Below are 27,912 nucleotides of genomic sequence, written 5' to 3' on the forward strand. Positions count from 1 at the left end.
ATTATTTCTATCACCACCCCTGTAATATCTTAAGCGTACCTAGTTAACAATGTTGATTTTCAAACTTACGTTTTCATATCTAACTTAATTATTCTAATCAATTACCTCACACCAATAAAAAACGTTTTATTCGGCTGAGCTAATTGCACTAATTTTTATTTTCGATCTGTTTAGTTTTTTTGTTATTAATTAATAAATGCTTTATCATGTTCACGTGTTCATAAAATATAAAAATTTTAACACTAAAATCAATTGATGCATCAATCGAATCATAACTCGATAAAAATTTAATTACCTTCTTTGGAATGTAATTATAAAATGTCGTAAAAATAAATTTTTATTTAAAAGATTTGTAATGTTAATACCGATAACTAAAAACGATTCCCCTACCTACTTTAAATAAACGAGGTTTTTAAGTAGGGTAGGAAAATTATGATAAATATCCTGTTTTAATATACTGTATATAATATTATATTAAATGAGATTCTTCAGCCTTTAAAACTTCTTACTGTCCGTGTTATGTAGTTGTTATAATATTATACAAGTCAAAAAACCTTTGTAAAATATCTTTCATTTATATAAAGCTCTTACACAAGATAATATCAATAATTTATTTACTAGCATCATCACTATCATTTGCTTTGGTGGATATGTACCTGTTTTCTTAAAATTTATCTACTATTTCTCTTAAACTAAGTGTAGAGGCAAGGAAAAGAAACCATGTAAAAATATCCATTTGACCTTGTCACATTGAACTTTTCATATATAACGGTAAGTATTTACTTATATTTGCTTTGAATTAAATGTGGGTTTTTAGCTGTTTCAAACTATTAAAGTTGTTAATATTTCTCCGTACCTCTACTTTATACTTTTAATGGCAACATTTGGGACGTTGTCAAAGATAAAAAAAACGTCAACTGATCTTAATGTCAATGTCCTGTAACAATGGGATTTATAATTAAATTTACAACATAGATATTCTAAACACTGGTCGAAAACGATTTTTTTAGAACTTAATTGACATTAATTTTATCCTCTGTGTAATTACTAAACAGTTCGGTTTCGGCGGGAACTACTTTTAGCGTGGCGCACGGTTTCTTCCTGCGTGTTGCCATTAAAATAAACAAACTTAGACCGGATAATACAAGTGTTAGTATACAGAATACGGTTAGACCGAGTTGTGCTGCCGCTGTGGAGTACGTGCCGTGGTACACTAGCGATCGTAAGCTTTCGGGTAACTCTTCCACTGTCTGTAATTTTGAAAAAAATATTAGGAACCGTTCTTACAACTTGCTGATGTGTTCTAGTTCGGTATCGGTATTCGGTATTCGGTTCTGGATATATATTACGCCTCACCAAATGTTCATGGGCGGTGGTAGCGCTTACCATTAGGCGACCCACCAGCTCCATTGCCGACTATGACATAAAAAAAAAAAAAAAATATATATATATATATATCTATTAAAATTGTCTAGAAGGTTACCTAAGAAATATCGATTTATTTTAAAATGTTCCAAAAAATACAATGATCAAATTGGCAAATTCATCGAATTCTGTTCTGCCGTTCTGGCATATAAGCATACAGATAAGAAGCAAACATCATAAACATACCATTTCAATCCACGCTACCGGTAGTATCAACCCATCCTCTAAGAAACTCAAGGCAGGGTAGAGATTCGATTTTCTTACTTGAATATTTATTTGTAAGCTGAAAAGTTATGAAAATAGGTTATTTCACTCACAGATAACACAATACTATAATAGTACTTTAATGTTCATTTATTTATCATAAAAGGTATATCAAAACCTTTTGCCATGGTTGCCTGCAAGATATCATAACTAAATGATAAGCCAAACAAATCTTATTGTTCATTGTATGTAATTGTTTAAATGTTTCTTTATTCGAGTTGAATGAATTACGAAAAACTAAATCGGTCCAGTTGTTACGGAGGTGTTCAGTTACAAACATAAACACAAAAGAGATAAATATAGTATAAAAAATAGATATTGGCCGATTTTCAGACCTACCCGACATGCTAACAACATTTCGTAAAAATCGGTCTAACATCGTGACGCGATAATTTTATATTTATATATATAAAGAAGAGATATGAAGAAATATAATACCTAGATTTACCACTCAAAGAAATGCCAAGTGTAGGGTGTACGTCCAAATACGATTCGTGCAGTTCCGGGTTCGGATCCAGGCCAGTGAAAGGCTTTCTAAGTGAAGGATCACCCAAGTGGAAATGTGGAAATGATGCTAGGGCTGGCGCACCTGGAAAAATTGCATATCATTGTGAATAATTTATCTTAAGATAAAAATCGCAAAGGTTGGGCGACTGATCTATCACCGCACAACTAGGACCAATCGGACTGAAATTTGGCATACAGATATCGACTATGATGTTGGCATTTCTTAACAAAGGTTTAACGGATGCCTACATCAAACCACCTTACTGCATATTTTGATAAACTACTCCCAAGGGAATCAAGTAGTGGGTGAAAAATTTGTACCATTAAAATATATTTTGACCATGAGGGAGAAGCTACTGAGAACAGCTAGTTCAGTATATTGGGAACAGCTCGTAATTAGTGTTCTAGTAGTTGTGATGATTGTTGATTGACACGTGGGTATTATTCATAAGAAAATGAAATGAATTTAAACTCAATTAATTTTATATACGAAATGCTTTGAAGAAAGGCAAATACATTTGTTTCTCACAAATTGCTTCCATTCATAATTTGTTAAAATATACAAACACAAAAAGTGAGAACACAGAATGATATAACTTCACAGTCATCGATAACTCACCCATAGCGCAAGCGGTGACATTAATAACTCCTCTAGGAGGACACTCTCCAGTGTCGACCTCGCAGAAGCACTCGTTGGGTGGATAGTGGGAGGGGTCGTCGAAGACCGTGTCGGGCATTCGGTATCGGAAGAGTGTTATGCCGTCTGCTATCTGAAGGACAGATGTTTTCAGAGATTTTAACAACAACCTTTTGATGCCTTTGATGTTGAAAAGCCTGTGTATAAAATATGGCTCTATGTGGGAGTCGCTTCAGCATGAATTGGGTCAGCTCGCATCGGTGCAGTACCACACCCCGATAGAAGATCGGCGTGAAATAGTAGCATGCTACCGTGTTTCGTACTGGGAGTGAGGGAGCCCTTTTCCTTTTCCTCACCCGTCCCTGTCCATTCCTTCTATCCAGTCTTCAATCCTTATGCCATCTACCTTCAATCATTTCCTTATCCATTAGGGACTACATCTGCAAATGTTCATGGCCAGTGGTGATCGCTTACTAGCTAGGCGAACGACCAGCTCAAAGCAAGAAAAGTATGTTTTAATTAACATAATAAATATAGAAGTTTAATAGAAAACAGCACTGAGTGGATACTGCTATTAAGGGGAAAGATTTTATAACATTTTTTAATTGCTTTTTATTATGTTTTTCAATTGCTAACTTGCTTTTTAATAAACTTTCTAACATATATTTTGACACTCTCTTACGATCTCTGGGTTATTTCACTTTTCTTGAAAATACTTTTTGCTTGCTTTTTTACGCTTTTAACAAGCATTTATTCTATTTAACACGCCCTTTCATAAGCCTAACAACACGATATTTTTTTGGGGGTTTTAAATAACTTTTTAAACATTCAAATTACAGAATAAAAAGTGGTGAGAGAGCTGCTCAGTCGCAATACACGATGTCCTTTTCATAGTCTGTCATCTGTATTTCGAATCGTCTTGATGAATTATACAAAGTTTGGAAATTTAAAGTACTAACTGCGCCCCGCGGTATCATCCGCGTAAGCCCGTATCCCGCAGGAATATCGGGATTGTTCAGCTATATACTTACCAAATATCATTGCAACCGGTTCATTAGTTTTTGCGTGAAAGAGCATTAAACACACACACATCCTTACAAACTTTCGCATTTATAATATTAGTAGGAAGAAGTAGGATTAATAGGCTATATTGTTCATCATTTAAGTCTTTTGTCCCCTTATGTTCTAGTAATATAAAAAAATAATAATAAACCTGATTCAAACCTCAACATCTTTAACATAAATGAAGGGTAGTCGTCTACAAAGGTTCGCGTAGAAGACGTGGAGAGTGTCCTTTTTATCTAACATGGATGGCGGGAAAATCGACCCGTCTGACGCATCTATTCTGTAAAAGAAACATTTTTAATCATGTAATAAATATATATAGGGAATAAATATATGTTGTTACTTATCGTTTAGGATTGATTTTTGGTTAAAATTAAAGGTCTCTCGAGAACTGATTTCATTGTCTAATATGATATTTGATGATATTTTTTAAATAAGTATTGTAATCAGCCCTTATCCAAATTTGAGTTAGAATAAAAATAAAAAACGTGACGTGTATAGAAAGTAAGTTTCTTCATTGCGATTAGATAAATAAAAAAGATGGTGTGTGTGCGATGCACACACGATAGAAATGAAACTTCAGTAAATCGACAAAAGAATGAATTAAATAGTATGTATATTTCTGTCTCATTCTTTGCCGGCTTCAGTCTACACATTTTTGTATTTGTGTCTCTTACCTGTCGTTTTTTTCCGTTGCATCAGGTTTGAAATTACAACGATTCTAAAGAAGTTTCACTTCAAAAGAATTAAAAAACCTTTATTACTTTTAAGATAGACATAAAAATCACAAGTAACACACACTCGTCAAAGGTTCTTAAAGTTTTATTAGATTAGAATGAATGAGGCAGTTTCACAGCTTACTTAGGCTGTATCTTATGGCAAACTGTGACACTTTTTGACGAAATCTTTTATATAGTAGATGTCATTTTAACTGACAAATAACTGTCTGTTGCTTCTCAATAATATCTGATTTGTTTTGATCGAATTTGGTTTATTATATACAATTATATTGTAAACAGGTGTAGATAGGTTATGCCCTCCGGGAGTACGTTAAAATGTAGCTTAATTAGCTAGAATTGGCATCAGTTGTCTCCTTTTCGCACGCCATAATTCTATCTTGCCATCTTTTTTTTTTTCTTCTATTGTGGCAATGAGTATCTTGCCATCTTACTTTGATGTAAAAGTGTTATTAGTGTGATATTGCGATAAAGTTGTGTGTGTGCCGTTTTAAATATCGAATGTTGTGTTGTGTTTTTACTATATATAGGTTTTCCAAATATGAAAATAGAATCCTGGTTTATTTATTAAGTATAAAATATTTATTAGGTAAATACATACTCATTTAATCGTGATTTAGTCGATATTAAATGAAAAATCGCAACTTTATTACATAGTAATCTAAGAAATTATTATTAACAAATTGTTGAATGTTATTAAACGTTAATGTTTGTTGATTCAGACTATCATTTAGCGATAAACTTATGAATATAAACACAGTCTAGAATGAACTCATGAAACACTATTATATTTTATTACTTAAAACACTAGTTGATAAGAATAAAAAATCGGTCAAGTTCGAGTCGGACTCGCGACGTTTAGGGTTGCGTACATATAACCTACTAGCAGTTCGCCCCGGCTTCGCCCGTTGTATATAATATATATTGACATTGAATGGGTAGGGATTTGTGGCATAGTTATACAAGTGTCTCACTCAGGAAATTTGATAAATTGCTTACGCGTTCTTTTATTGAGTGTCGAGGTCAATGATCGCTAACAGCTGATTTGTAGACACTTAAAATGACAAGTGAAATAATATGTCTGATTAGATCTTGTGTTGGTTCAGTAGAAAATGACATTTTTATATGTATATCCTATACAAATATCCTATATATAAAATTCTCGTGTCACAGTTTTCGTTGCCAAACTCCTCCGAAACGGCTTGACCGATTCTTATGAAATTTTGTGTGCATGTTGAGTATGTCTGAGAATCGGCCAACATCTATTTTTCATAGCCCTAAATGATAAGAGTAAGGCAGAACAGCGTTTGCCGGGTGCAGCTAGTATCCTATATAAATTACCTATATGTACATATTGCCCTTTAATTCTGCAAGATTCTGCAACAGTGATTGAAGTTGACGCGATCACTGCCAAACAGTATGCATTTTTGCACTACATTTTCTTACAGTTTCCAGTCCATTCCTTCAATCCTTTCCTTATTTACTCCTTAAAGCGCATTCATAGAGACACTACTTCTGGGCGGTGGTGATTGTTTACCGTCAAGCGAACCACCAGCTCAGTTTCATGACGTGAAAAAATTAAAATCTACTGACCTATTGCATTCGGTGCTTCCCCAGTGCTTAAGTTGTCTATCGCCATTGAGTTTTTCTAAAATATTCATCTTGTCTTTATCATTCTCGCCGGTGTTTATCGTCAGTCTATCGGATACTGTGCCGTTTTTCTGGAAGATATATGCATTCAACTCAAACTCAAACCAGACTCAAATAAAAACTCAATCTCAAAACCCTGATCTATAGTATTTTGTTGTGTTTGATTTTACGCGAGTATTATACATTTAGAAATTTAAAACGTTTTAACGGATTTTAAACGCGATTTATTCATTATATTATTAACCCGACGCGAGACTGAATCTCGCCGTGACCACGCTCGCTGTAAAATGTTCGAAACGTCGGATTAATAATATAATGAATAAATCGCGTTTAAAATCCGTTAAAAAGTTTTTAATTTCTAAACCCTTATCTATACTAATATTATAAAGATGAAGAGTTTGCTTGTTTGTTTTTTGTTTGAAAACACTAATTTCAGGAACTACTGGTCCGATTTGAAAAATCTTTCACTGTAAGATAGCCCATTTATTGAGGAAGGTTATATATGTACCACGGGCGAAGCCGGAGTGGACCGCTAGTATATTATATATTCATGAAATTTATGAGCAGGAATATTGGAAAGTATCGGACAGTAGCTCGATGGTTACTGATGAATGATGGTTAGCATAAAAATTACGGGATTTATAATTTCACAGTTTATTATTATTATTTAATAGCTGCGCCCCCATAGTTTCACCCGCGTAAGTCCGTATCCCGTAGCAATACCGGAATAAAATTTGCATATATGTACCGAGCTTCATTGCAATCGGTTCAGTAGCTTTTGCGTACAAACAACACACACACACATCCTTATAAACTTTCGCATTTATATATACATACATCGCTTCGTTTCGATGTGAACGGAAGACAAACAACCACGCTTTAGCCAAGGCGCTTTAGCTTTTATAAGTGAAGATGATTTATTAATACATTTTCTTATGTCACAGACAGCAATGGAGCTGGTGGGTCGCCTGATGGTAAGTGCTACCACCGCTCGTGAACATTTATAGAGGCATGAGGTCCATTGCAGACCTTAAGCCTCTACAAATAGATTGCCGACTTTAAATTGGGAAGGGATTAAAAAATGATTGCCGAGAGGAATAAAGGGAACCCGGAAAAGGGAGGGAAAAGGATTTGGGCCATGAAATATACTTACAGTTACAAGAAGACCGAATTTGTCGAAGTTCAGCTGACCTTGTAGACTTAACACTGGCTTGGCTAAATCTATAATGCGATCATCATAACCCCATAAAAACCTGAAAAATAAGTAAATTAAATGAGTTTATTTAGAAATTAAAAACTTTTCAACGGATTTTAAACGCGATTTAATCATTATATTATTAACCCGACGTTTCGAACACTTTACAGCGAGCGTGGTCACGGGGAGATAAATGAGTTTATTTGAACCAAAAACGTACAACAAATACACTGCAGACATTAAGTTACATGAATTATGTAGGCACATTAGAGTTGGTGTGGGACGTGTTCCGTTCACGCCGCCCCAAGGAGGGTCGAGCGGTGATTCCTTGCCGCTCTAATTCCTAAGCTGGCCCGGGAACGGGCTGCCGCCGAGGGGGTCGCGGACGTATATTAACCATCTCCCGTGACCCCTTCATGAAAGCGGCTCGTCGGAATACAGTGGGGTTTTAGTCGGTAAGAATCCGACATAACCCACGGCTCCTTTTCCCCGGGGGCCGTGGGTATCTATGTAAGATTTCCCCACTATGAAAAGAAAAAAAAAACAAAAAGGTACATTAGAGTTGTATAGCTTCTTTTTTTAAACAATGATCCCGGTGCTAGGTTAAAACCTGTGTTACAGGGTTCATTCGTCCGTCCATATATTGAGACATACATATTATGTATTATTGAATGAATGAATGAATGAAAATTCTTTATTGCGTAAAAATAAAAAGATAACCAGGCGTACAAAAAAACTTAAATTAAATTCGCAAAGGGCGGCCTTATCGCTAGGTAGCGATCTCTACCAGGCAACCCTAACAACGAATTATTGTTTATATAATATTATATTTATTTCTATAGATATAATAATCTAAGGAAAATATTTTCCTATATTTAGGGTTGCGTGGAAGAAATCGCTTCTAATTGATAATCTGTACATTTGTTATGTTTATGAGCTTATATCCTTTAAATTGATACATCTGTCTGATCTATTATTAATAGGAAACAGAAGAGCTTGTCTCTGTATGATGTTCTTTTCAATTTTACATTATTAAGCTATACTTTACTTAAAAAGTTCTAAGATAATTGTTAGAACGAGACCTGGAAGGACCTAAATGGGACCACATGGGAAGCAAAAGCATTCAAATAAAAAATCATCAATCGGCCACAGTAAAAAAAATTATGTAACATAAGAAACACAGTTCCATTAAGAACCCCCACCTCCTATTGAAAAAAAGTGAAGTCCCGTGTCCCCTACTGGGGTATGGGGCAGATGATATACATCTGTTTCACTGATCGATTTTCTTTATGGACAAGTAGGTGATCAGCCTTCTGTGTCCTGCCAGACCGAGACATTTTTTTTTTTTAATTTCCCCACCGGGAATCGAACCCAGGACCCCTCGGTTCTACGCTCACGCGTTTAGCACTGTACCAAGGAGGCGGCACGACGAGACCTCCTATTGAAGCTGGTTAATAAATAATTCATTAAAATCGAAAACAAACATACCTTTGAACTGGTAACTTCAAGAATGCGTCCTTATGGTTGGCAAACGTAGACAGCGTTGTTTTAAGAGCAATCTGACCGAAGTATTGTAGGCTTAGACTCTTTGACACGACGCCCTGTAATTGAAATTAACTGGCAATCTTTATAAATTAAAATGAATCGCCAACTGTGTTGCTACTTGTCGGTAAATTTTTAGGTTTTTGTTAAGGCACTAGGAATGCTCTTATGGAAAGAAATAACGTACGTAGGTAAAGCTAAAAGAGGTTTCTTTTTACTTTTTTCAGTGTTGCCAATCTGATAAAGTAAGATGGTGATTATTTAATCATTAAATTGTAAAAAATGTGCAACAAATTTCAATGCGGGTTTATAGACATAATGATTTATAAGAAAGGTTTATCTTATGTGTACAAACTGTCTCGCACGGTTTCACCGGGGAAAAGGAAGTAAATTATATCTAATACTAGCTGCGCCCCGCGGTTTCGCTCGCGTAAGTCCGTATCCCGTAGGAATAACGGCATAAAAAGTTGCCTATATGTTATTCCAGTTGCCCAACTATCTACGTACCAAATTTAATTGCAATCGGTTCAGTAGTTTTTGCGTGAAAGACCAACAAACACACACACACATCCTTACAAACTTTCGCATTCATAATATTAGGAAATAGTAGGATTAGTTCTGATACATAACCTAGATCACTGCTAAATATCATCAAAATCTGTTATATGGTTTTTGCGAGAAAGAGTAAAAAAATTCATACATGTTTATAGAAAATTTCGTGTTTAATATTATTGGGAATGTTACGAACGTATTTTGTGAGAAACAGTTTTGTTGATAAAATCTAATATGTCATAGTTTTAAACGCGTTTTCACAACATAACGTTTCGTTTGTTACAACGCAGAAACTAGGGAAAATGCATTCTTACCGAAAACGGTTTAACCTGTAACATAATCACTATATAGTATACAACGGAGTCGCTTTCTCTGTCTCTATGTACGTATGCTTAAATCTTTAAACCTACGTAACGGATGTTAATGCGGTTTTTTAATTAGATACAGTGATTCAAGTGGAAGGTTTATATGTATAATAATGTCTATTAAAATACTCCGAATAAACGCGTGCTAAGTCGCGGGCAAAAGCAAGTAATGTCCACGTGCGAAGCGGTTGTGGGTCACAATACTATATCGCCAAATAAGAGACGAAACAAATATTTCTTATTGAAAGACGCACGACGATTCATTGTGGTTTTTTCAATACAATATTATGACGTGCCAAGATGATATGGTTTTCATATATGAAAATTGTAAGTCATCCGTAAATTACGTGACACGTTAATAGGGGGGTGTGACAAGTGGGGAGGGAGGGGGGAGGTCAAATTTTTGTGACGTCCGCGTCATGAATTTTAATATCGTGACGTCATAATATCACATGTTAAGATTTCAAATATAAATCACAGATAATACTGTATGAACTATGATTCGAAATTCAAAGTTTACTTCATTTTTTTTAATTTAATAAATACTGGCATAAAGTATAGTGTGACGTCATATCACAGACTGTCATCAGGCTGTATCTCATGAACCGTGGTAATTTGACAATTGAATTTTTTTAGAGATGACGTATTTATGTTGCCGCCATAACAACAAGTAAAAAAAGATCGATATCAATGTTAAGCAAAAACTGGCATGGTTATTTGGATGGGAAAGCAATTTTAAGCAGTTGCTGTTTAGCTTATTGACAATAGATTTTTAATAACTCTGATATCGTAGCAGGATAGATGTTCACCGTAACAGATGCTATTTTTATCCTATTTCAGGGAAACCTGGAAAACGCGGAGAATACTTAAGGAACCCGGGGAAACTGACTTGTTTATAATAAAGACTTACCAGCAAAGGGAGATTCGGCACAAACACCTGATCGAAGTGGGCACCTGTACTTCTTTCAGGGAGAAATTGAAAATTATTTCTCTCTTGGTATGTTAAGAGGTCCCCTTCAAACTTGATGTTCACTCTTTCTAGTTGCTGCCTGTAACAATTTAATATTGTTATTTTTTAACCGACTTAAAAGAAAAGGTTCTCAATTCGACTTTTTTGTGCTTGGAACTACGGGGTGAACCGTTTCGATGATTGTTTTTATCATGCTTTATTAGCTTCACCTGTATGTTTGTATGTAACCGACTTCTCTAGACTCGATTTTGACCCACTTTAAACGGACGAATTTAATTCAAACTTTATCTACTTATCAAGGACTAGCTGCACCCCGCGGTTTCACCCGCGTAAGTCCGTACTGCGTAGGAATATCGGAATAAAAAGTTGCCTATATGTTATTCCAGTTGTCCAGCTATCTACATACCAAATTTCATTGCAATCGGTTCAGTAGTTTTTGCGTGAAAGAGTAACAAACACACACACATCCTTACAAACTTTCGCAATTATAATATTAGTAGGATAGGACTAGTAGGATTATTGCTTATTATACTCTATTTGTATTAATCAACGTAAATTATACAGAATTATACACATCAATGGCAGCCCTCGGTTCTGAGAATGAGTTTATCTAAACGCCACATTGACCTTCTATGTTGGGTATCATCTATCTAGGAATTATAATTTAATCATCACGTTATGTCTATTATAGATAAATACATAGTTTAAAGCGAAGTCGCTTACCGCGTCCGTCCCTATGTATGTATTTATTTATTTATTTATTCTTTATTGCATACTTTCACACTTTCAAAATATAAAAAAGAAATAAAATTTAACAAAAACTAGTATGCAAAGGGCGGCCTTATGGCTAAAAGCCATCTCCACAAGGCAACCGTTGGGTAAAGTACAATGGAATGAAGAGATGTAATGAAGGAATATGTATGCTTAGATCTTTAAAAGTGCTCTACGGATTTTGATTTTTTTTTCTACATTAGTATTATAAAGATGAAGAATTTGTATTTTTGTTTGTAATGGATAAACTCAAAAACTGCTGGACCTATTTTAAAAATTCTTTCACCATTAGAAAGCTGCAGCTTCGCTGAGTCACATAGGCTATATATGTACCACGGGCGACGCCGGGGCGAACTGCTATTAACATATCTGTTATAGTGATTCAAGAGGTAGGTTTATATGTACATCTATTAAACTAAGCTGAATTATTTAACGCGTGCGCAGCCGCGGGCAGTTAAAGCTACCAGAAATAGTAGAAATGGGTCGAATTGAGAAAATGAATCAGATTGGCAAGTTGAAGTGGCTTTGGGCTGGGCAAATAGCCCGAAGAACCGATGGCCGTTGGGGTAGAAAAGTTCTCAAATGGCAACCGCGTGCGGCGTCGCATCGTGGGACGGCCTTCAACAAGATTTTTTTTTTCTGTCACAGTCGGCAATGGAGCTGGTGGGACGGCTGATGGTAAGCGCTACCACCGCCCATTGGACAGGCATAAGGTCGATTGCAGACGTTATGCCTCTACAAATGGATTGCCGACTTTTTGGGAAGGGATTAAGAAAGGATTGGCGATAGGAATAAAGGATGACAAGATGGACGGACGACCTGATTAAAGTGGTAGGGAGCCGCTGGATTCAGTTCGCTGGTGATAGGTAATTTTGGAAATCTTTGGGGGAGGCCTATGTCCAACTGTGGGCGTCCTAAAAGGCTGCAATAACAACGACGATGTCGATGTGATATTATAGAAATTTCATAGGTTTTCACGATCTTGGACGTTGAATAGTTTTGTTATATTAAAAATAAACTTGATTATAGTATTTTCTTGTGTTTGATTTAATGCGAGTATTATACATTTGGAAATTAGACTCTCACATAGTCTCCCCATGACCACTCGCTCGCTCGCTGTAAAGTGTTCGAAACGTCGGGTTAATAATATAATGAATAAATCGCGTTTAAAATCCGTTAAAAAGTTTTTAATTTCTCAACTTGATTGTTTAATAAATAAATAAACTTGATTATAAATTAATGCACTGATATAAATTGTTTACATACGTGACTTAAATTAATCGAATGTGAAATTAATATAAGAGTAAGTTTTCTTTACTATCGCGATGTAAACAAAAGTTAACAAAAACAATGAAATGATATTAATTAATTTATCACTATTTTTAATGTCACCTTTTATGATAAAGCTATTTAATTTTCAATAGGGCAATGCACAATACAAATTTGTACACAATAAGAGAGAGAGGTGATAGTGTTTATTAGGGTACCATAAAAATACGTAAAAGGACCTAATTAGAGTTCTGCAACCTATAGGGAATTTTCTGTCGGTCTTTCACCAGGCCGTATCTCATGAACCGCGATAGTTAGACAGTTGATAATTTCAGATATGATGATTCTATTGCCGCCATAAAAACAAATAATAAAAAATCAAGGTTAAGCAACAGTTGGCATGGCCTTATCTTGGATGGGCGACAATTTTTTTTCTCGCATTTGATCGATTAAATTTGTAAATCAAAATGAAAGAATTCAAGTGAGACAGGTGATTTTTTATCATTCCTGATTAATTTACGAGGATGACTTATATTTTTTTTTACACATGTCATATCAAATTATAATAATGACAGGTGCTAGGCAGCAGAGCAAAGACTACGAAAAAAAGCTCTTGTCATGACACTGAAGTAAAATAACATATAAATGGGGTTAAAGAGAATATGTAAGTACATATGCTTGATTGTGTCTTAAAATTACAATGTCACCATGGATACAAAAGAAATAAATATAATCTTCTATATATATAAAAGAAAGTGGTGTTAGTTACACTATTTATAACTGAAAAACGGATAAACCAATTTGGCTGAAAAATTGTGCAGAGGTAGCTTGGACCCAGGAGACGGACATAGGATAGTTTTTATCCCGGAAATCCCACGGGAACGGGAACATGCGAGAAAAACCCCGGGTCTAAGTTTCCTGCGACTACGCGGGCATAGCCGCGGGCGGATAGCTAGTAGTATTATAAACACAAAAGTTTGGTACATATGGATGGATGTATGGATGTTAATTAGACTTTCACGCGAAAACTTATCGTAGATTATAGTCTGGATAAGCATAGGCTACATTTACCCGGGTACCACGCGATGCCGCGGGTTACAGCTAGTAGGCTATATTATCGATAATATCTCTTCATTCTTACATGCATAAAAGGCCCTGGGAGCCACAAAAAATTGAAATAATGCCAAATGCTTTAGAATAAAAAATAGAAATTGTAACATTTTCAACTGTCCTAACTAATACTAAAACTTACGAATAAACATAAGGTCCAACGTCATCCAGATGAAGTTTTTCATCAATACCGTCTCTGACTCTCTGCCAATTGGTGTAGTTGAAGAGGTGGACTTTCATCAGCGGTGTTACCGTTGGTCTCCTCCACATTGAATATGCTATAGAGTTGTTGCGAATCGCCATATTCTGAAATCACGTTTAATTTAACATTGGTTAAGCTTTCATTAATGCTCTTTTTTTATGTGAGCAATGGAGCTGGTGGGTCGCCTGGTAAGCGCTACCACCGCCCATGAACATTTGGAGAGGCCTACGCCTTACGCCTACGTCTTACACCATACGCCTGTACAAAGGACTGCGAACTTAAAATTGAAAAGGGATTAAGAAATGATTGTCGATACGAATAAAGGGACTGGGAAGGGAAGGAAACTGATATGGGCCTCTGTACTCCTTGGTAGTGGTTGGGTCAGATCTTCGGTGTGAAGAAAACGTCACCACAGAAGGCTGATCTACTTGTCCGTAAAGTAACATCGATTAGTGGAGCACATCTGCCATACCCAGGAATCTTACTAATCCTACTAATATCCTACTAATATTATGAATGGGAAAAATTGTATGGATATGTGTGTTTGTTGATCTTTTACGCAAAAACTACAGAACCGATTGCAATGAAACTTGGTACGTAGACAGCTGGATAACTGGAATAATATATAGGCAACTTTTTATCTCGATATTCCTACGGGATACGGACTAACGCGGGTGAAACCGCGAGGCGCATCTAGTTAATTATAAAGAGACTAAGTTTGTGAATTTCTGAGTTTGTGACGTTGTACAGGGAATCTACTGGACCGATTTTAAAAATTCTTTTACCAATTAAAAGCCACGTTATCTGTGAATATAAAAGGTTCTGTCTTATTTAGTTTTTACCCCGGGTCAACCCGGAGAGAGCTGGGAGGTGCGGCAAGTATGTTATAAACGTATATATAGTATTTTAAAATACTATATATATAGTATATATATATAGTATTTTAGGGGCTTATTATGAAAACATTTCACACCTTTTTTTCATCAACTTGCTGATCATTTAATGCTAAAACTTACCGAAATTATTGCATCATTGATGGTGTCCGTGAAACAGAAAAATATCGTCCCGAGAAGGCTGAGAACGAATGTAGCTGATAACACAGTTATTACTGCAACAAAGAGAACAATGATATGAGATAAATCTATTTCACTTCAGGATAATTTTTTCCTTTTTTTCCCTTTTCCCTTTCCTCACCCGTCCCAGTCCATTCCTTTCCCTTTCCTTAATCCCTTAAAAGCGGGCAACAGTATTGGTAGAGGCACTACCTCTGCGAATGCTCATGGGCGGTGGTGATCGCTTACCATTAGGCGAACCACCAGCGCCGTTGCCCGTTATGATATACATATTAAAAAAAAACGATAGAGTGAATACTGATAAATATTGAAAAAATAGAAAAAAATTGATCACGAGGCGGGATTTCTATGCTATAAAACTTTAAATTATATTTAGAGTAAATACCACTAATATATAAAGGCAATTAATGTATATCCTACTAATATTATAAATGCGAAAGTTTGTAAGGATGTGTGTGTGTTTGTTTGTTGTTCTTTCACGAAAAATCTACTGAACTGGTAGTAGCTGCATAACTGGAATAGTAGCTGGATAACTGGAATAACATATAGGCAACTTTTTATCCCGTTATTCCTACGGAATACGGACTTACGCGTGTGAAACCGCGAGGCGCAGCTAGTAATGTATAATATTATTTAAAACTTGTAAGTTGATGCAAAACATGTTGTGTTATCCTATAATTATCTGTCACATTTAATTTTTATTTGTTTAATCTATGTATCATATGTTGTGATGTAACAGGTGTTGGATGACCATATTAAATAAATAAAAATAAAGTTTGTAAGTATGGATGGATGTATGTTTGTATGTGTGGGTGTTTGTTTACTCCTTTCAATGCGGGTAACGAATTTGCAGCGACTGAAGCTAGCCGAATGTTCATGGGCGGTGGTCGCTAACCATCAGGCGAATCACCACCTCAGCTACTCGCTATTATATAAAAAAAATATTTTACTGTTCGCATAAAATCTAGACGACATCTAAAAAAATAAGCTGTTATCCAGTATAGCTATATTTATAAACAATTATCGCCTGACCACTTATCAGTTGAATAAAAAATGACCCTGATAAATATTCCAACTGAATTCCCTTATTTGTTTAAATGTTATCTCCGTTGAGCTTAGAGCAATGAAGAGCCAAGTGCAATGTAACCGACTTTTAATAGGAGGAGGTAATCAATTTGATTGTTTTTAAGGCAAAAGTCGGTTCACCTAGTCGAAAATTCTGTGGTTTGTGACCTTAGAACTTTTAGCTAGGTGAATGGACATTTTTGAATCGACTTAGAATAATAATCACACTATAACACTTTTATTATAAAAGTGAAAGTTTCTTTGTATGGATGTGCGTCCGTCAATCACGTCAAAACTAGTGAACAGATTTTGATAAAATTTGGTATACAGAACGGATATAAGCTGACTTGAGTGATAGTATACTTTAACCTGATTAAATGCTGGAAAAAACAGGAATAGACCGTCACTAAATCATTAATTGTCCTAATTTCACGGGGGGAAGCCGCGGGCGCAAGCCAGTAAATAATAAAACATATAATAAAGCTTATTTAATTGAAATATACTAGACAAAGATGTACAGAGTTTATGTGGGTTCCTTAACTTTTATAGTTTACTCAGAAAAATAATGGATCTTTTTACAAGAATGAGATGCACCACAGTAAAAAATTATTTATTCTCTAGCCTTCTTACTATCTGCAAAGATAAGACTCCTCAATGTAATTACCGTTTGTGACGTGAAAGACAAACAAACAAGCACATTTTCGGTATCACATTGGTAATCGCCGCCCGCCCATGAACATTTACAGAGGCGTATGATCGTTTGGATCGTTAAAATGGAACGGTATGAAGAAAAGGTTGACGTGAGGAATAAAGAAAGGGACTGGGAAGGGTATGGAAAAGGATACGGGCCTCCAGTTCCCCCTCTAACAGAAAAATCACAGAATGCTACTATTTCACCCCGATCTTCAGTGGGGTACCTTGACTGGTGCGAGCTGGCCCAAATCGTGCCGAAGCGGTCTCGACTCCCACATTCATAAAATATGTGCATGGTTTGGAGGTATATTATAACAAACAAGCAGAAAATAACCTCCCCGTATTAATTAAACGGTGATTGGGAGAGTTGGAAGCCCGTTTACTTTTCCTCATCCGTCCCAGTCCATTCCTTCTTTCCAGTCTTTAATCCTTTCCTTTTCCCTGACCCCATAAAAGCGGGTAGCACATTCGTAGAAGCACTTCACCTTTCACTTCACACCTTTGCGAATGTTCATGGGCGGTGGTGATCGCTTACCATCAGGCGAACCACCAGCTCAGTTGCCCGCTATGACGTAAAAAAAAAAAACCCTTGTAAACTGTGTGTGACGGGGTTAAAAACGCTTGTAAATTTACAGCAATAGAGCGGTATGTCAAAGCTTCTATTGATAACGTTATCTATGGCCAAGGGTCAGTTGTAGAAAACGTGTAAAATGTTTCATTGTTAATTTTGTTTTGTTGGTAACAATTTCAATGGATTCATTTGCCATTGATGGGGAGATTTTGGTTTATTTTTATGTAGTTACTAGCTGCGCCGCGCGATTTCACCCGCGTAAGTCCGTGTCGGGAATATCGGGATAAAAGTTGCCTATATGTTATTCCAGTTGTCCAGCTGTCTAGGTACCAAATTTAATTGCAATCGGTTCAGTAGTTTTTGCGTGAAAGAGCAGCAAACACACACACACACACATCCTTACAAACTTTCGCATTTATAATATTTGTAGGAAAGTAGGTTTATTTGTACTTCTAATGCAGATGTATGTGTGTGTATTTTGTAAGTCGATGTCCGTCCGTCTGTCTGTCATTTGGCTGTAAATCGTGATAGCAAAATAGTTGTAATACTTTTCAGATATAATGTACTTTTGTAATTTGTTGTCGCCATAAAACAAATAAAAAACAATTAATACAAATCAAGGTTAAGCAACGGTAGGCACGGTCGTAAATTGGATGGGTTTCCGAATTTTTCGAAAGAAAGAAAGTAACATTTATTTTATTTATTTATTTATTTATTAATAAGCAGGTACATCAACAGATCGCACATGTAACATTTGTAAAATAATAATTACAAATGACAGTATTCTTATGCTTGACCCTATTACAGATGTACACAACATTGCAGGAAAAAAAAGTAAGATAACTTTAGTAAATGGGGATGGCGTACATGGCTAAAATAATAACATAATTCTAAGACGTGTTGGATTTTGCGGTTACTCTTTAGTTTATTTGTACGAGACTCTAATGTTGCGAGCCTGAATAGCACCTGACCGATTTTTATGTATAAAGCATATTATCTGATAATCTTTGGGCTTCCTTAAACCGTGGAAAACATATGATGTATATATCACTGTACATTTTTTAAGCTGACCACAATATATATTTAACTTCACTTATCGCAATCTTTATTAACCGACGTCAATAAAGGAGGTTCTCAATTCGTGCAACATATTTCGCCTCGTGTAAATTTGGCTTAATCCTGACAATTTGAAGGTTTAGTTTTTTTGTTAAAAATACATTAGTAGGTTATTCGTCACGCACAATTCGAAAGAACTATAATTATAAATATAAATACTAGTAAAACATAACTCCTTCCTGCGCAGTCGGTCCACAACAATGTAACAAGCTAAATTGCTCAACCGTAAACGATTCAACGATTTAATTAACGCGAATGAAGCTATATCATAGTAATCACACGGTGATTAGTATTGTAGTAATTTTTATGTTGTAATCAATGATTAATTGGTGATCATGGAAAATAGTGTTTCAATAATTATTTTCAACCGACTTCAAAAAAGGCGGTTGACAATTCGATTGTTTTTTGCCTGGTGACCACACTGATACACAAGTATTCTGTACTTATTTCGGGCACCAGCATTTTACAAATATTATTGTATTAGTAATATATTTAACAATATATCGTCCATTTGTGATGAGAAAAATGCGAGTGACGCCGCTGTATACAGCTAGTCCTCTTATAATCCAATTTAATTCATTAAAAATACCCAATACTATTTCACAGTTTTTACTCGATGTGAAAATTTTACATGGTACCCGGGTAAACAGTAGCTATCTCTATACCATCCTACTAATATTATAAATGCGAAAGTTTGTAAGGATGTGTGTGCCTTTGTTGCTCTTTCGCGCAAAAACTAATTAATCGATTGCAATGAAATTTGGTATGTAGACAGCTGGACAACTGGAGTAACATATAGGCAACTTTTTGTCCCGATATTCCTACGGGATACGGAATTACGTGAGTGAAACCGCGGGGCACAGTTAGTATTCCATAAAGATACGATAACCTGTTTTCGCGTGTAAAATAATAATTAATGATTATTTATTTATTTATCTCATCACAAATGGACACACGATATATCGTTAAATCTATTATTTACTAGCTGCGCCCCACGGTTTCACCCGCATAAGTCCATATCTCGTAGGAATATCGGAACAAAAAGTTGACTATATGTTATTCCAGTTGTCCAGCTGTCTACGTACAGAATTTCATTGCAATCGGTTCAGTAGATTTTTGCGTGAAAGAGAAACTAACACACACATCTTTATAAACTTTCGCATTTATAATATTAGTAGGATAAGATAGGACGGATAGGATGACTAACATTTCTAAAGAGCTGGTGCCCGAAATAAGTATAGAATACTTGTGTATTATGTGGTCACCAGGCAAAAAACAATCGAATTGTCAACCACCTTTTTTGAAATCGGTTGAAAATAATTATTGTAACACTATTTTCCATGATCACCAATTAATCATTGATTACAACATAAAAATTACTACAATACTAATCACCGTGTGATTACTATGATATAGCTTCATTCGCGTTAATTAAATCGTTGAATCGTTTACGGTTGAGCAATTTAGCTTGTTACATTGATGTGGACCGACTGCGCATGAAGGAGAGTTATGTTTTACTAGTATTTATATTTATAATTATAGTTCTTTCGAACTGTGCGTGACGAATAACCGACTAACGTATTTTTAACAAAAAACGAAACCTTCAAATTGTCAGGATTAGGCCAAATTTACACGAGGCGAAATATGTTGCACGAATTGAGAACCTCCTTTATTGACGTCGGTTAATAAAGATTGTGATAAGTGAAGTTAAATATATATTGTGGTCAGCTTAAAAAATGTACAGTGATATATACATACTGATGTTTTCCACTGTTTATAGAAGCCCAAAGATTATCAGATAATATGCTTTATACATAAAAATCGGTCAGGTGCTATTCAGGCTCGCAACATTAGAGTTTCGTACAAATAAACTAAGGAGTAAGCGCAAAAAAATTTGGACACCCATCCAATTTACGACCGTGTCTACCGTTGCTTAACCTTGGTCTTTTATTTTTTTTTACAATAGTGCATTATATCTGAAAAGGATTTGAACTATTTTGCTATCACAACATACAGCCAAATGACAGACGGACGGACAGACAGATACAAAGACGGACAACGAAGTCCTACTTAAAAAATACACATACACCTGCATTAGAATTACAAATAATTTCTGCATAAAAACAAAAATAAACACAAAAAACTCCCCATGAAAGCCAAACCATATTAAAATTAACAGTGACACACTTTACACATTTTCTATTACTGACCCTTGGCTTTTGCTTGTAAATTTTTACTCATAGAGTAAAAATGCGTTGTCTATAATAAAAAAATAATAATAATAAAATCTTTATTTTGCCAAAACATACCTTACATATCTATGTACATTGCCTCTTAAACTAGAAAAACTCTGTATCTTAAGACATTCAATCATTAAAATTAATTTGTGTATTTACTAAAAATACATTTACATTTATAGCGATTGAGACAGGTACATAATACTATTATCTACGAGTAGTAGTGGGGTGTCTATCCTCGAAACTACTAATCTATCCTCTTGGTTTCAAAGACAGCAATGGCACGACATTCTCATTAATTTAATGACATATGAGAACATTTTTTTTGAAAGAGCCCATAAAATATCCCTACTAATATTATAAATGCGAAAGTAACTCTGTCTGTCTGTCTGTTACGCTTTCATGCCTAAACCACTGAACCGATTTTGATAAAATTTGGTATGAAGATAGAACTGAACTTGGGAAAGGACATAGGATACTTTTTACCGCGAAAAAAGGGCAGAGAGGGTTGAAAGAGGAGATGAAAGTTTGTATGAAAGTTCGTTATTGTCTAACCAATTATGCAGAAAAAGATGGAGCTAAACGTGGGAAAGAAAAAAACCATATTTTTTAATGCGAAGAAAACACTCCATACCTTGTCGCGCGATATAAGCGAATTCTACGCGGGTGAAGCCGCGGGCGAAAAGCTAGTAGCCTATAAACTGAACTTAATATTGGTATATCACCCTATACAATTTTATCACTATCTGCCCATTCTGTGGTTTTTACATAATTAACGCACAAACATACAACCACGCACATACAATTTCTTCGTTATATGAAAAGAGGGAGTTTGCAAATTAGTAACAGTAGGCTAATAAATAAAGTCTATAAAGTTACAGTATTTTTTGCATTGATAACTGTTCTGCCCTTGAACCCGTCACAACGATTAGCAGAGACGTACTCTTTTGGGAATTACGCGAATTATCTCTGCAGATATAGCAATAAATTATGAATAGAGAGAACACGAAATTATATACTACATATTTAGAAATGGTTTTGATTGCCAGTTTTTGTGCTTTGGGGGGCGTTCGTAAAATATCTCCGAGTATAAAGGCAGTCTGGTCAGGTGGTGGTTCAGTGGTGAGAACCTCGGACTTCAAAAATCGATAAGTCGATTAGTTCTATTTATCTGCGCATGTGTAACATCACCACTGCTTAAAACGGTGAAAGAAAACATCGTGAGGAAACTGGCATGTCCAAGAATCAAAAGTTCGGCGACATGTGATATCTGCCAACCCGCACTTGGCCAGCGTGGTGGATTATGGCCTGAACCCTCATAGGAGGCTTGTGTCAGCACTGGGAACGTGTATGGGCTGATGATGATAATAAAGGCAGTCTTGCAAGATGGTTACAAATGGGGACGGGATATGGTATCATGACATGAACGTGATGTAATATGTTTTTTTATGTCATAGTCGGCAATGGAGCGGGTGGGTCGCCTGATGGTAAGCGCTACCACCGCCCGTGAACATTTATAGAGGCGTAAGGCGTCATCTTACGCCTCTACAAATGAATTGCCGACTTCAAACTTAAGGGATTAAGAAAAGATTGACTGGAGGAATGAAGAAAACGACTGGGAAGGGTAAGGAAAATGATATGGGCCTCCGTCTCCCACGATCACCGAACGAACCACAGCAGTATGCTAATGTCATATAATAAATAATAGTTTGTCTGATGGTAAGCGTTCTCACCCGCCCATGAATATTTGCAGAGATATGGCCATTGCATATGCGTTGCTCGCTTTTAATGCATAAAGGATATGGAAAGGATTGACGATGGGAGTAAAGGAATGGATGGGGAAGTAAGATTTACGATGCAGACCTCCGGTTCTATCTCTCACCGAACGAGACACATGTTTACGAAAAAAAATACTCGAGATTCGAGCTTACGATAAGCTGTAAAAATTGATTCTTTTCTCATTCGAATTACTTCAATGCAGTTAGAAATTTAAAACTTTTTAACGGATTTTAAACGCGATTTATTCATTATATTATTAATCAAATACAAGAAAATACTATAGGCGTATATATTATTTACTTAAAGGTTTCATTTTACGTTTTATGACTCCTACCTAAGCGATATTTGATGTGTCGCTGTAAAATTGGTAACGTCGTTTAGTAAGAAATAAACAAATCAACAAACTGTTTTAAATAGTGTCGATTTAATATTTCATCGGGTTGCCACCGTGGAATGAAATTAGAATAAAAAAGGTTAAATGAAAAAAAAACTAGAAGGAATACTAGGAAGAAGCAGTAATTTCGAACTATGTGACTATTTCAAATAAACTTTACCCTTATTTCTGTTGGTTTTTAACACGAACAAAATAAAAAAATAACATGTTACGTATTATCTTTTCTTTATTACATACTAGCTGTTCGCCTCGGCTACGCTTGTGGTACATATATAATGACTGTGAGACTCAGTGAAGCTGCAACTCTCTGATGATGAAAGAGTTTATGAAGTCGGTCTATAGTTCCCGAGGGTATCACATTCAAACAAACTTTGTATCGCTGAGTATTAAGTAGGTAGTAAGTAAAGATTAATTATTAATATCCATGTTTTAATCCGGAATAATTTCGTGGTGAATTTATAAATCTTTCTAAGATTCTCTTTGGATGAATTTGAAACGATGTTATTGGCCAATAACTGATTTGACGACAAATTAAGTTAATATTGTTTGCATTCGTTAATGACACGGTTAACACGGACTCAAAACAAACATACTCGTATATTTATCATAATTGTAATATAATTAGTTTAATAATTTTAATGTAGGAGCACGCTTCGGTACGAATTGGGCCAGCTCGGGGATGCCACACGCCTACAAACGAAACGAAACGAAACGAAACGAAAAAATTGTGTTTTACTACAACTTTACATTTTGTAATCGTGTTAAGATTATAATGCTACCATGATAATATAATAAATATTTTATGGCCGGTTTACGATTTCTGTAGTGCTGTTTAGATTAGGGTGAAACTGCGTGTTGAAAATTTCTATTTAAAATTCATAAAACTTAAATTTTTCTTTGTGATCGTATTATATTATCTATGGCACTGATAACATACTAATATTATACTCTATGGTAATCGTGTGAGCATGTATATCAATCACCCTAAACCGCGAAACGTATTTGCATTCTACTTATGTTATAGACGCGAACGTTTAGAATGTATGAAAGACTAGCTTCGCCCCGCGGTTTCACCCGCGTAAATTGTAACTCGTAGGAATATCGCGATAAAAAGTTGCCTATGGGTTATTCCAGTTGTCCAGCTATCTACGTACCAGATTGCATTGCAATCGATTCGGTAATTTTTGCATAAAAGAGTAACAAACATACATACACATACATCCATCCTCACAAACTTTCGCATTTATAATATTACGAACGAAGTAAAATAGGATAGGACTAACGGATTTTAAACGCGTTTAATTACCTATTATATTACCGCGGTTTTACCTACGCAGTCGGCAGTACCTGTTGTTATAGCCTAAAGGCTAAAGCCTTCCACAACAAATGAGCTATCTAACACTGAAAGAACTTTTCATATCGGACTAGTAGTTTATGAGATAAACGCGTTCAACCATACAAACAAACTCTTCAGCTGTATTCTGACGAATCGTACCCTTACATCGAGCATGGCCACAGAATAATAAGTTCGCATGGTCACGGTCATACTATTGTATATAAAGGATATTTATTTAATCAAAATACTTATTTATTATGTTTTTTATTCGTTTTCCCTTATCTTTACAAATAAAACATATTGTTTATAACATGAGATTAAAATGTCAAAACATCAGAGTTTTTATGAAATATGTAGGAAGTTTATAAGTATATGGTAGGTATTTACTTATGAATAAACAATTATTATGACGCTTTTATTAGCTTCACCTGTATGTTTGTATGTAACCGACTCCTTTAGACTCAATTTTGACCCAAACGGACAGATTTAATTCAAACTTTATACATCTTTCAAGGATCGGTGATAATAGAATATTTTCATGAGTTTATCGCATTATTATATACTAGCTGTGACCCGCGGTTGAAACCGCTTAAGTCAGTATCCCGTAGGAACATCGGTATAAAAAGTGCCTATGTGTTATTTCAGTTGTCCAGCTATCTACGAAGCAAAATAGTATTATTATTCACCAATAGATGTCAGGAAAAAAAAACACGAATAAAACACGAATATGACATTTTCTAAAAAAAATTCCTAGCTAGATCGATTTATCGCCCCCGAAACCCCCTATATACTAAATTTCATGAAAATCGTTGGAGCCGATTCCGAGATTCCAAATATATATATATATATATATATATATATATTTATACAAGAATTGCTCGTTTAAAGGTATAAGATAAGATACTCTGAGATAAACTGAGACATTTAATTATTTTTGTATATTCCACAGTTGATTCTATCATTATTGTTTTTATGTTGTACTAGCTGCGCCCCACGGTTTCACCCGCGTAAGTCGGAATCCCGTAGGAATATCGGGATAAAAAATTCCCTGTATGTTATTCCAGTTCTCCAGCTATCTACGTACCAAATTTCATTGCAATCGGTTCAACAGTCTTTTCGTGAAAGAGCAACAAACGCACACACATCCATACTAACTTTCGCATTTATAATATTAGTAGGAAGTAGGATAGTAGGAAGGATTAAAAAAAAATCTGTCTGTTTATTTTGGCTTATCTTCGGAAATAACCTCGACAGAGATAGTCAAGATAAAATTTAAAATATCATCTATCTAAAACGAGCACATCGATCAGCGTAATACTTAATATCTTCAGAATGGAAATCTTTATGAATTTTCCTGTAAAATAACCATTAGAAACCAATCTGACTCCATCTCCTACGATCAGTGAAGTCGGTGAACATAAATTCAAACTGAAACATTTATTTATTCAATAAGACTTCTTATAGAAGCACTTTTGATTCATAGCACAGTTTTAACATTTACCATCGGTTCGAAAGGCAGGTTTAATACATATAATTAGCTATCTTTTACATATATTATTTTACATATAATACTAGTTTGTGCCCGCGGCTTCGCACGCGTTAAATTCGGAGTAATTTATTACATGTTATTATTCATATAAACCTTCTTTGCATCACTTTATATATTAAAAAAACTCCATGAAAATCCGTTGTGTAGTGTCAAAGATCTAAGCATCCACACATAAAGACGCGGGAAACGACTTTGCTTCATACTATGTATAGGGACAAAACCGGTGCGAACCAATATTAATTACCGCCACTGAAACTGTATGAAACACAATCCAGTCTATAGTGCACTGCGCAATGGCCGGCGGGAGACTGACATAACGGAGGGATCTTTCTATATGGTGTATATATAAAATCATACTTAAGATATTTTTGCTGTGTGAAAGTGTGTTTGTTTGTCTTTTTTTCACGACGCAACGGAGCGATTTTATGCTATGTCTGGTTGTTACCCGCCTACGGGGTCAGAATAAACTTCTATCCTCTATTTGATAATAAACTTCTATCCCTTTGGGCTAGAATTAATTAAAATCCTTTCTTAGCAGATGTTTACATCACAGGGCCTATATGTCAAATATCAGAGCGATCGGTACAGTAGTTTGGACTGTACGTTGATTGAGTTGGTCAGTCACCTTTGCGTTTTATATATTAAAAGAATTTTAGTACGAGGCTAGAGAGTTGTATGGATTTTATCGTATTGAAACATATGCAAGACCCATGGTCTTACATCCACGTGATCACATGTCCACGGACAAGGCTATGTATTATTACACATATATTATGTACAATGTTACTCACAGCAGTAATATCTTCTATCAGTCTGCTGGCCCCAACACAACACCGACCACTGATTCTTTATCCCCGAACATGTGAACTGTGCCCTCCCGCACCCAGCGCACCCGTGTAGATTCGTCAGCATGGTATCTTCACGGATCAGTATCCTTCCATTTCCCGGCAGCACCACCACTTTCTCGTCCTTGGCCAGCATGAGCGGTGACGTTTTGTCGCTGTTTTGCTCCATTGTGACATGGAGACGTGTTATCCGGCCGGCGGTTGGGTGAAGACTGATGCGCGCGGTCAAATCTCTGTTTGTTATCACTTGGTTAATAGGTTATCAGTACACGAGACGGCGTTGTGCTTGTAATTTGGCCTCTTGGAGATCGGTGCGTTGCGACTTGCGGGTGCGCTGGTTTTTGTTTCTTTTATGAAATCCAAGTGGAGTTACGACTATCTCTGGTAGGTAATACTGATACGATATAGACTAAATACTATAATATACTAGCTGCACCCGGCAAACGCTGTTCAGCCTTACTCTTATCGTTTAGTGGTATGAAAAATAGATGTTAGCCGATTCTCAGACCTACCCAATATGCTTACCAAATTTCAGAGGAATCGGTCAAGCCGTTTCGAAGGAGTATAGAGACTAACATTGTGACACGAGAATTTTATATATAAGATAATATATCGAGAACGGTAGGAGATTAAGATATAGCAAGAACGGATGGACAGATGATTGTATTCTATATACATTGTTTTATGTTATCTGTGCTATGTACCAAGAACGGCTGGACGAATTTTAATGGAATATGGTGTATTGTATTTTACTGTTCTAATCCTATAGGTTCTTTAGAGACCACATTGGGAACTATTTATTTATTCTATCTTTTCAGTATAACAATCTTTCTATTAGAAAAGATTCTCAGGGATATAAATTGACTTATTTTTGAGGTCGGAGTCCATGCAATGATAGTAATAAGAGACAGAAATATACACACAAATATATATACATACGTATTTACCAAACAGCAGTTTAAATGTACAACTATAGATATAACAATAACTCGA

General features: G+C 35.6%; 1 protein-coding gene across 1 annotated transcript; it reads right to left on the bottom strand.

The window, feature by feature from the left end:
* Positions 1–275: 275 nt before the first annotated feature.
* On the bottom strand, positions 276–27,155 carry LOC119838147 (scavenger receptor class B member 1-like). Its single transcript, XM_038363981.1, has 12 exons — positions 26,866–27,155; positions 15,278–15,369; positions 14,202–14,365; positions 10,850–10,988; positions 8,969–9,081; positions 7,439–7,538; positions 6,229–6,356; positions 4,058–4,178; positions 2,816–2,966; positions 2,128–2,278; positions 1,612–1,708; positions 276–1,250 (listed from the first exon to the last, which is right to left on the bottom strand). Exons 1-12 carry the CDS (start codon positions 27,086–27,088, stop codon positions 1,014–1,016), a joined length of 1,716 nt encoding a protein of 571 aa, XP_038219909.1. The 5' UTR covers positions 27,089–27,155; the 3' UTR covers positions 276–1,013.
* Between the last annotated feature and the right edge of the window lie 757 nt (positions 27,156–27,912).

Source organism: Zerene cesonia, unplaced genomic scaffold (genome assembly GCF_012273895.1).
Source record: "Zerene cesonia ecotype Mississippi unplaced genomic scaffold, Zerene_cesonia_1.1 Zces_u001, whole genome shotgun sequence".
Lineage (NCBI taxonomy): Eukaryota > Metazoa > Arthropoda > Insecta > Lepidoptera > Pieridae > Zerene > Zerene cesonia.

What these genes read in the sequence shown, in the direction of transcription:
- LOC119838147 (XM_038363981.1), bottom strand. Translation starts at nt 27,088, where the DNA reads ATGGAGCAAAACAGCGACAAAACGTCACCGCTCATGCTGGCCAAGGAC. An exon ending in GGAAGCACCGAATGCAATAG is followed by an intron (nt 4,179 to 6,228) that starts GTCAGTAGATTT and finishes TTTCTTTTACAG; the next exon opens with AATAGATGCGTCAGACGGGT. An exon ending in TTTATGTTAAAGATGTTGAG is followed by an intron (nt 2,967 to 4,057) that starts GTTTGAATCAGG and finishes TCTGTCCTTCAG; the next exon opens with ATAGCAGACGGCATAACACT.